General features: G+C 54.2%; 1 protein-coding gene across 2 annotated transcripts in view; it reads right to left on the bottom strand.

Moving 5' to 3' along the window:
- Positions 1–9,546, bottom strand: part of Rcc2 (regulator of chromosome condensation 2) — a 20,593-nt gene extending 11,047 nt beyond the window's left edge. Inside the window, exons 1-4 of one of the 2 annotated variants that reach the window (XM_055611089.1) lie at positions 9,304–9,546; positions 8,532–8,819; positions 3,613–3,706; positions 844–987 (exon numbers count right to left, since the gene is read on the bottom strand). In XM_055611089.1, the coding sequence (XP_055467064.1) occupies positions 844–987; positions 3,613–3,706; positions 8,532–8,810 (517 nt within the window). In that variant the 5' untranslated portion in view covers positions 8,811–8,819; positions 9,304–9,546. Of the gene's footprint in view, positions 1–843; positions 988–3,612; positions 3,707–8,531; positions 8,820–8,973; positions 9,034–9,303 lie in introns of those variants that run through there. The other variant, XM_055611090.1, reaches the window with a different exon arrangement.
- Between the last annotated feature and the right edge of the window lie 1,265 nt (positions 9,547–10,811).

Below are 10,811 nucleotides of genomic sequence, written 5' to 3'. Positions count from 1 at the left end.
AAAAAAAAAAAAAAAAAAAAAAAAAAAAAAAAAAAAAAAAAAAAAAAGAAAAAAAAGAAAGCTCAAACAGATCAAAATAAAAAACGTCATATGGAATAGAAGCCAGCCAAAGGCTAGAAACAAATGGAGAAGCCAACTACCCCAGCTGCCGGAGCCCTGATGAGGCTTGGATGACGTGAGCCTTGGGCAATACCTCCTGGCCTACCTGGAAGAAAAATGATAGCTGGGAGTCACAAGAGAGTCTGGCATGAGGGAGGCTGAGACACAGGAGGGACAGAGGGTATAGACAAAGGCTGTGCTCAGAACTGAGGCCAGAAGCCACAGAGCTCAGCCATGGAGACCTTGTCTCAAGACGAGCTAGCTACAAGAGCCAGGGGGTGGCATTTAGTAATGGGAACACAGGCTTCACTCCACACAGAGCTACAAAGCAGGTCAAGGGCTGGATGAAGGGACAACAGGCCAAGAACAGATGGCTGGTTGGAGGGACGGCAGCATCAGAAAGCGCACACTTGCCTCCCGTTTGGGAAAACATTCTCCAGGACTCAAAGAACAGGTCCCAGTGAAATGGGTCAGTGGGTAAACACTCGCTACATAAACCTGGAGACTGGGGCTCTATCCCTAGAATCCACATAAACAGAAGCAGGAAGTGGCTCCCAAGTTGTCCTCTGACCTCCACATGTGTCACACCAGGCTGACGCATGCGCACACACGCACACGCGCGCACACACACACACACACACACACACACACACACACACACACACACAGCAGCCACAGATCCAGACAGAAGACGAGGCCTCTTCCAGGTGAGTTGCACATCTGTGTAACCCACATCCAACTTACCCCAGCTCCACAGCTTCCCTTCTGTGGTGATGAGGAGGCTGTGAGCCGCACAGGAACCTGAAATAACGGTTCGCACCCGGACTCCTGAGAGGCACCCATATCTATGGGGACCCCACAAATTCTGACCAAGGTTACGGTAGGCAGCTGCAAAAGAAGAATGCAAATCACACCCCTGATGGACAGGCAATGGGCCACTGGGCAAGCACTGAGGAGCACCCCAGCATGTCATGAGGGGCCACAGAAGACACGAGGCTACTCCATGTCACTGGCCCTATCTATTTTCACAGTGCCAATCCCTCTCCTCAGACCTATACACACAACTGCTGGTCCCCAATCCTAAATACAGGGCAGGGCTGGCCTTCCTGTACTGGTCTGGAATGACACAAGCTCATTCTGGAGTGCTTTTATCTATCCTCCTGCCTGCACCCTGACCTCCTCTCAGCTAGAAAAAGGTCTTTCTCAGACCCACTTGCTTCCTTGTTGCCATCCACCCCTGACCCCTTGAGTTCCACCCACACCTAGGAAACTCAGCTTGCTGGCCAGCCTGTCACCTGACTTGCTCATCAATCTTCCCACGGCCTCTATTAGCCCTTCAAACTTTCTGGGAACCCACATCTGACTTTGCACTGTGCCCCTTAACTGCTTCCCACCTACTACACAACTGCCTCCACTATGACAGGCAGAGGGACCAGGCTGCGGTTCCCCTGCCAGGCTCACCTCCCGGTAGAGGAAGCTGCCACCCCCACTTCCCTGAGGCAGGGGTGTGGCCTTTCTTTCACCTCCAGAACAATGGCGAGTATCTTGAGAAGCTAGCCACAGTTGAAGTGGCTCAGACACAGGCCAGCTGGCTAAGGAAAGGCTTCCCACCGGTTACCCATGAGGACTAGTGACAGCACATGTACCCCTCCTTCCAGTACAGAGCAGCCCCCTGCAGTGACCAGGGTACCTAGCATCAGAGGGTACCCTCAGACCCTGCAGCCAACCGCACTGAAAAGTGCTTTAGGGGGCTGGAGAGATAGCTCAGTGGTAAACTGCCCTTCTGAAGGTCCTGAGTTCAATTCCCAGCACCCACATGGCAGTTCACACCTGTCTGATGACATCCTCTGGTGTGCAGATGTACACGTAGACAGAACACACATACACATAAAACTGCATGAACAAATAAACAAACCTTTCTTTAAAGAGTGCTTTAAAACAAAACCAAACAGCACAGTCATGCCAAGGGATGAAATGAATGAAAGACAGCCTCTCAGGCTGTTAAAACTGAAGAGAAACTGGAATCAGCCCTGAATCATGGAGGGCAGCAAACGCAAACTTGCACTCCTGCCACGGGACCAGGCACCAGATGGAGAAGAATGGCCTGGTTCTTGAACCAGCTGGCCCAGGGAACCCTGGCTCCCCAGCATCTCTACCAATGCTTCCTTCTCTGAAGAGGGTGCCATCACCAGCCACAAGAGCATCCGGGAACCTCCCCCATCCCAGGGGCCCCTCCTCATTTCAGTACAGAGGGGCAATGGTTCAGAGTCAAAGCCACAACCGGGCAGTGGCCCCACTTCAGAGTCTGACTGATCAACATTAGCCCCATGGTTTACAGACCCTCAGGACCTGGTCCTCACCATAGGCCACAACAGGGACCATCATGCTGTTATGTAAACCAAGATACATTAAGGGTGGGAGCTACAAAGATCCAAGAGACAGGGTGCATAGGTAAGCACCCCCTCCCTACCTGCAGGTCGGTGGGAGATAAGCCTTGTCTAACAGCTCCAGGCAAAGGTTACAGGTAGCCTAAACTTATCTGTACGTTTACAATTAATAAGCGAAACTACACAAACCTGACTTTGGAGGCACAAGGTAAGACCCCAACATTAGCCAGGTCTGCTCTGGATACGTGGCACAGCTTCTGGGCCACAAAGGGCATGGAACGTGGAGGTGAGAGTCAGGTCAAGGCACCACTGTCTGCAGGACAATGGACACATGGACAACAGGAACCCGGAGTGGACTAGCCGTGGCGGCCACTCTGCTCACTCAGGACTGGTAGGTGCCCATGGCTGTGCTGAAAGATGGGCATCTTCCACGAGGAGCAGCAGCTGCTCAGCTCCATCTGTACCATGCAGGACCTCCTGCCATCTTCCTGGGGCAGGATGATGGCCAAGGCCCCTAGGTTTGGGTACCAGGGTGTGTCGGTGTTCAAATATTTGTTCCTGGACAAAGCAATGCTGGAAGCACTTTGGGCATGTTTCCAAATGAAGTCAAGAGCCATAAAGTATAGAGCTGGGCCCGCCCTCTTCAGCCCAAGAGGCCCCCCCAGAAAGGCCCCCATCTTCTACAGACAGTTGGATACAGGAAGTTACTTGGTGGGACCATTTCCCACTCTCCACAGCTTTCTAGTTCCACTGAGTTTCGACAGACAAGCTGTCGGTCACATCTGACAAGTGTGTGGGGCCAGGTGACACCACAGAACAGGATCAGCCTCTTCCTTGTAGTGAAAAGGAATCTTGAGGACTCAAGGGGTCATACCTGTTTGAAGACTACAATTCCCTAAAGCAATCTCAGAAAGCTTTCCACACAGAGCTGTGACAGCACAGCCATGCATAAGACCAGGCTCAGCTCAAACACATCATCTTCGCCAGAGTGGCTCTGTGGCCTCAAGCAATTTGCTTGGCCTCTCTGAACATGTCCACAGACACAAAGACTACCTACCTGGTGGGCGGTCCCAGCACACCACCAGCCACCTGGTTACAACCAATGATCGAGAAACCTTTCTCATACCTTGTTGTTTAGGCACTTCCTTCCGTCCAATCAAGTCCCAGTTGGTTGCCCCAAAAATCAAAAGCTGCCCTTTGCACTTAGACCCTTCAAGTTTCTGAAGAGAAAGAGAGAAGGCCAAGAATTAGCTTGTTAAGGTGGCTGCTGACACTCCAAAGCTGCTCAATGGATGGAATAGGGGCAAGGTCTCTCTTTTGCAGCCCAGACTAACCTGGAACTCACCTCTTCCGGCATCAGCCGAATATTGGGGTTACAAGTGTGCACCATCACACCTGGCTTGAAAATAATTCTCTGCGGGCGCTTTCACTCTGGTCAGAGGTCCCATCCAATCACCCCCTCATTTACATTCTCCAAGGTGGGTGACCCTGAACCTTTCCCCAGAAGTCCTGTTGTTAAGTCTGAGCTCAAGACTAACACTGAGACAAAGGAGGGCACTTATGACCGGCCTACAAGGCTGGAGACCCAGGAACCCACACGCCGTGACCAGCTACATAGTCCCCACTTCAAGAGCCATGACGCACTGGTAGCCCTCACACCTCAGCCCTGTGTCGCTTCTGCAGGGTCGCCATGACCCTATGCGCTGCCCACAGTCACGGCAGAGTTTTAACAGGGAGGAAGGAAGGGGGAATTACAGTCTAACTTCACCAGGGGAGGCAGAGGAGTAACACAGGGAGGGCACTGCTTTGGTGGGCAGCAGGCTGCCACCATGCTGCTCACAGCTGGCACCAGCAGCAAAAAACAGCTCCTTACTAGGGCTAACAGCCCAACTCCCTTCCCTCCATGTCTGGAGTTTGCTCTGCAGTTCTGGTAATGGTCCTCGCACGTCAGCCTCCTTAGCACCGGCAGGACAGGGATGTAACACTACACCTGTCCAGTGTGTGTGTGTGGGCGCTTCAATTCTCAGCCACTTTAGATACCCCCCCCCCCCCAACACCAGGGCTACTGAGCCTGCACTACCTACACAGATCTACACAGCCTTTTAAAGGCTGCTGCCCCATTACGGGCAATGCTCATAAAAATCAACACTCTTCTCTCTGCCTTTTTAAATGTCAAAATACTTTATTATTCTTTCCTTTCAAACGGTGCTTGTGGGCTTCTGAGATGTCTCTGAACTGAGCAGTAGCTGCAGCTCCAACAGCTCCAAGTCAGCTGTTCCTAACGACACACCCCACAGATCCATCTCCAGAAGTCAGTTCCTTTTTCAGGGAACCTGACCTCCCAGGCGCCACTACTTCCAGTCATGTCCAGGAGGCAGAGGCAGGAAGCAAGCTTCACGACCGGTCCAAGCCTCATAGGAATGGAGCAGCCTCCCTGTTCAATTATTCAGCTCTCCTGCCGGGTGTGGGGGCAGCCTCCTGGGGCCAGACTCAAGTTACCTGAATGGGATGGGAGCCTACTTTCCCTTTGTTGAAAAGCAGGTGTGTCAGGAATATCCTACAAGCCCCAGCCCACTGCCCTGGGCCTCCGTAAAACCTTCACTTACTCATGTGTATCTACCATTCTTCTGATCTGCACTTTGAAGGGGCCTCAGAAATACACGGGATGGTGATTCCATATCAGACGACACTGCACTAGAAGCTTCTGAAGTGGAGAGAAGCTCAAGGGTTCCCAAGCTTAGCACTCACCAACAGGGAGTGCTACGGTCACCCTGAGCTCCACCAGGAATGCTGGTAGTCAATCTACTGCCATCTCTGTGGCTCCTGAAGCCTTCATGCCAGCTGGGCATGTCTGTGGGCAATCTTGCCTGGCTTCCCATGAAAAACACAACTGTTCCCAGCACTCAGGGAGGCAGAGGCAGGCAGATCTCTGTGAGTTCAAGGCCAACCTGGTCTACAAAGTCCACAGAGAAACCTTGTCTCAGAAAAAACAAAAACAACAAAAAATGAGGAACTGTTAGCCTGGCTTGAGCTTCTAACATCACAGACTCCTGAGTTCTCACAGAAGACCTTTACTGTACCCCTGCCAGTCCCTATACAACTGTTTGTTATTATTCCAACAATTCTCTCCGTAACTCTTAACTCTTTTCTCCTTATGGAATAAAAACTTTTATTTGTGCTATTCATAATGCCCTTTCAGTCAAAGCCCCTGTCAAAAAACTCTAGGCCACAGAATGGTAACAACCTATCCCATAAGCTTGTGGGAGGATCTCAATTGTAACAACCTATGCCACAAAGGGGGGGGGGTCCCCAATGAACAAATGTATTGGAAAGGCCTTGAGGGCTCACTGGAAAAGCATCAAAAGAAAGGTGGGAGGAACGGAGGGAAGAGAGCTAGGAACAACAGAAAAAGAACAAGCCAGAGGTTCCCTGCTCTCCGGGGGCTAACCCAGCCTCCTATGTGACTCCATGCGTGCAACATACCAACACAGCAAAGCTCTAGAGTCCAGACCAGGTGAACTCCATCTCCCCATGATGGTCACAATCGTGACCTGGGCCCATGAGCGGCCAAGGCAGAAAATGCACTGAGTACCTCCAATCAACAAAATGGAACTTCCTGGCCACAGGAATCACTCTGAATTATTGCCTGAGTACACTTTGTGAGGCAGAGAGTCAACCTTTTCACACATCCATTTAGGAGACTGAGGCTCTGGGACAGGAGGCTTGGCCTTCAACTATGTTCATGAAAAAGACAGTGAGTCTCAGGGTCCATGAAACCTTAGCAACCCCACACAGAGCCAGAGGCCTGCACCACTTACCAGTTTCTGAGGGCTCAGGCAAGGCCATTGGTGATGCGTCAGCCCCTTCCTCGAAAGACAAAATTACCATCCAATATGACCACCGTGTACACAGGACAAGAGTGAAAACTAGTTTTCTACAAATCAGCTCTTCGGGACTTTCCTAGCACATCTCACTCCTGCAGGACAGCGCTGCCCTCAAAAGCGTGAGCATGTGGCTCACCTTCCAAGCCCCACACAACTGCAAGCTCAAGATAAGGGAAGGCGAATGGTGGATGCTCACACACTGTGGCAGCGGACCTCCCACCGGGGAGAGGCCCGAGTTGGCTCAGTGCCTTCTGGAAAAAAAAAAAAAAAGAGAGAGAGAGAGAGAGAATGGTGGCACTCGCCAATCCTACCAGAAGCAGAAACTCAAGGCACACTTCACAAGCGCCAACAGCACGGACCTTCTGAATCCCCACAGGCTGCTGGGTTCACCTTGCCAATGACCCTTTAGCAGTGTGGGGTCCTGCAAAGGCCCCTAGCTTTAAGGTGATGGGGACACACAGCCTCTAAGTCCCTGTTTCTACACATGCATGGGAAGCATGCTGCACACACAAGACAAGCACAAACTGCAGGCGACTGACTGCCTTTACTCAGAGATGGCGTCTCCCAGTAGGACAGAGAGACCTATTCGGAAACAGGGTGATGGAGAGAGGCCTCTGGGCCCTCCTACACCTCCTTCTTCCTTTCCGAATGTGAATCCCTTCAGGGGTCTCTTTCCAGCCCTCAGAACTCACTGATCTGGGAGTGGGCTAGAACAGTTAGGCAGCTGGCTCAAAAGAGTATGTCCCTTCTCAAACTGGGGACAAAGGACTGAGGGGACTATTTAACATCTCAAAGAGGGTGCTGGCCACCAGGTTCTCCCAGCGTCCAGTACTCACTACCCGTTACAGGGCCTCCTGGTGCACATTGCTGCCCCCTACCCTAAACTTAATCCATCCCAGGGACCTCCATTCCCTCAGCTACTCTTACCTGTATCACCCAGTCATTTATTACCCCCTCCTACGAGCCTCAGCTAGCACCGGGCTACCCTCCCCGGTCCTCACGTGCCCTGCACTGACTCTGCCAGCTGTCCCTCCCTCTGCCTATGTCTCCCTTTTATCCACAATAAACTTTCTCCTTCAATATACCCTCGTCCTTTCCTTTTCCTCATTCGGTAGATCATCCAATTCCACCTGGCTTCCTTAAATTCCATGAAAGCCTCACACAACAGAGGCAAGACCCCAACATGCCTAACTTCTCAGCCTTGTCCTGACCACTGAGCAGGAAGTAGGAGGGCAGTCTGTGGGTTCCCCTTTCAATACTCAGGCTAAGATGACTCTACCTAGCAAGCCTACCTACCTCATGCAGGGCTCCTCTGCATGCCTAGCCAGAAGAACCTTCCTTCAAGATGGTTAAAGTCCCTTTACTAGGTCTCCTAGTGTGCCTGGGCAGCTCCCTCTACCCTAGTCACCTTTGCAGAGCACCCTTTTGAAACAAGGGTGACACTCCAAGGATCAAGCTCCATCAATTAGGTTAACAGAAAAATGTGGTCTCCTGCAGGGAACGGAGGGAAGAAGTGTACCAAAGAAAACTTGCACAAAGTTCTAGTTGGGACGCAGTGGACCCTGGGCCCGGTTCACACTGGCACTGCAGGGCTTTTTTCCTAAAGCTCAAATAGGATGACTTAGCCCAGAACTTAAAAGCCAACCGACCCCACGGGCCCCACGCCGCGGCCACCGGAGGTAGACAAAGCCCAGTGCCGCTCTGCGGGGGGTCTCGGGTGGGAGGAGAGCCCCCGGGCGGGGAAGGGCCTCCGAGGAGCATGCGCGCTCACAAGCCTCAAGGCCCCCACCATGCCCCGCGCGCACCGGCCGGCCGACCGCGCAGGGCACTCACCGAGCATGCGCGCAGCACGCCAGGCCCCGCCCCCCCGGGGCGCCCGAGCCGCAGCGGCGGGAACCTCAAAGCCCCGGCGCGAGCCGGCAGCTCCCCGCGGGCTGCCCTCCCCCCCCTCCGGAGGAGGAAGACACTGGGGGGGGAGGAGGGTGGACGCGCGGGGGATGGGGAAGAGTGACAACACCCGCACGGCCACGCACTCCGGTCGCCCCGGGGCCGGGACCAGCACCCCCCGAGTTCCCCGCGCGGCGTGGGGGAGGGGCGGGGCGTGACCCCGCGGCGCCCCTCCCCCCCAACGGCCAACCGCCCGCGCCCCCGCCCCACTCACGACGCGCTCCTTCGTGTGCTCGGGCTCGGTGATAATCGCGGCCGCGCCGCTCGCCTTGCCCGCCGCCGCCGGCCTGGCTGTGCGCTTGCCGCCGCCGGGGGCCCCGTCCAGCTCCGGGCCGTCTTCGTCGCCGCTGCTGCCGCCGCCGCTGCTGCTGCTGCAGCGCTCGGGCCGCTCGCGCTTCCTGCCCGCGGGGCCGCCGCGCCTCCGGGGCCCCGCGCGCGCCGTGCCGTTGCCCGAACTCGGCTCCTCCCAGGCCGCCCCCTTCTTCCTGGGCATGGTCGCGGGCTGCGGAGACACGGGCGCACAATGCACGGGCTGGCTGCGGGGCGGGGGAGGGGAGCGCGGCGCGGCGTGGGCCGCCCCACCTGCTGCTCCCGCGCCCCTCCCCACGCCGCGCGCCACGCGGGAACCCCCGGGGCCCCCGCCCGGCCCCAGGCACCTGCGGGCACGCGCGCAAAGATTAACTTTCGTGGGGCCCCTGCCCAGCCCCCGCCGCCCCACACTCGGCCCGTCTCCTTTTTTTCTTTTTTTTTTTTTATTGATTTTGAACAATGGGATCTCTGTCTGTCTCCGATTAAACCACGTGGATCCGCCTTCCTTCCCCTTCTTATTCATTCCGTTCCCCAACCCCCCTTCCCCAGCGTTGTTTTTTTTAACCTTTCTCGGAGGGGGGGGGGAGGAAAGGAGAGGAGAAAAAAAAAAAAGAGAAAAAAAAAAAAAAACTTTCCCAGACCCTGCAAACTGGTCCAGGTCGGTTTCCAGCCCCTACCTGGTTGGAGTGATGAGAAAAGGGAAGGGGAGCGACTGAAAGATGGGTCGACGGCTTCTTCTCTCCCCGGCCCGGACGAGGGCTCCAGCCCACTCACCAGATACACTTAAAATGTAAATACGAGCTTCCAGAACAAATGCTACAACACAAAACAGAAACACATGTGCGGCCGGGCGGCAAGCGGGCGCGCGCGCGGCGGGCGGCGAGGGGCCCCGGGCGCGCGCGCCCCCTACCGGCTGGAGGACCCCGCGGCCCGGCCGCCCACCCGATCCTGCGTCCCGGGCGCCCTGTGCCACGCCGCAAACCCGGCTCGGCTCCGCCGCCGTGCGCTCCGCACGCCCTTCCGCGCAGCGCGGCCTGCGCGTCACAGGGCGTCTTTGGGGCTCGGGAGAGTGTCAGATTCTCTTGTTTTTTCCTCCGAGCGTCTAGACAGGTCACCTGAGGACACTCGCTGGAAAATAGTTGCTTTGCTCACGCAGCAGCCAACGAGGGACGTGCCCTAATTGAGTGATTGGAATGAAAGATGAATACAATTTGAATAACTTTCTCCTATGCAGGCAGAGGCTAGATTTTATTCTGTCGTGCATGTGTCCAGAGTGTGAAGCCGGGTGCTGTTACACGGTCAAGTTACGTAAAGGTTTGATACAATAAGAAAATGATTAGTGATTAGCTGTGGGCATTGGTGGACTTGAAAGTACTTGTGGTGGAATTTTTTTTCCTGTTTTTTTTTTTTTTAAACGTATTTACTGCGACCTCAGTACAAGAAAGGACTAGATGCAAAGGTGCTAGATGCAGAGAATACAAAACTAGAAAAGATGTCTGCCCTATTGGCAGGCGGGGTAAAGAAGAAGATTAAGAAATCATTGAAAGCATGGTGCTTAACCCATTCCCCGGTCAAGGAAGGCGGTCCCTGGGCAAACTGAGTTGAGCAATTTAAAGAATCCGACCTGCCAGAATAGGGAAAGAACACATTTCCCCAGCCCCAAGGAGTAGTTCAGGCTACAGAGATCCAGGAAGGGAAGTGGCCAGAGGTGCTGGGGTGAGATTAAAGTGGCGAGGCTGAGGGGTCCACAGGGGCCAGCTACGACAGGACCGGACAAGCCACGTGCAGGACTGCCAATTGGAGAAAGATCGGCTTGGCTGGGAGACTTTATCACTTTCTCTTCTACAAGCGTTTCTTCCTTTTTCTTTGGGGTTTTGTTTTGCCTGGTGAAGCCCAGGCTGGCCTGAGACTCACCGTGTACCCTGGGTGGCATTGAACTTGAACTTCCTGCCTCCACCTCTCAAGTGCCCATGTTAATCCTGTAGAAAGTTTCTTTTTGGGCAACTTATTTGGCTGACTAGAATTCTAGGGGCTTTGCGGTTCATTCTCTATTATATCTAGAACAAGGTGGGGGTTGGGAGAACAGACGTCTGAAGGCAGACAGAATCCAAGAGAACCAAATCCAAGTTATTTGATCAAAGTCACCAGTCTGTGTGTCCCGAGAGCCGGAAGCACTCATGTAAAA

Source organism: Psammomys obesus, unplaced genomic scaffold (assembly GCF_907164565.1).
Source record: "Psammomys obesus unplaced genomic scaffold, mPsaObe1.curated_primary_1811, whole genome shotgun sequence".
NCBI lineage: Eukaryota > Metazoa > Chordata > Mammalia > Rodentia > Muridae > Psammomys > Psammomys obesus.
This window is presented reverse-complemented; position numbering and strand designations above follow the sequence as displayed.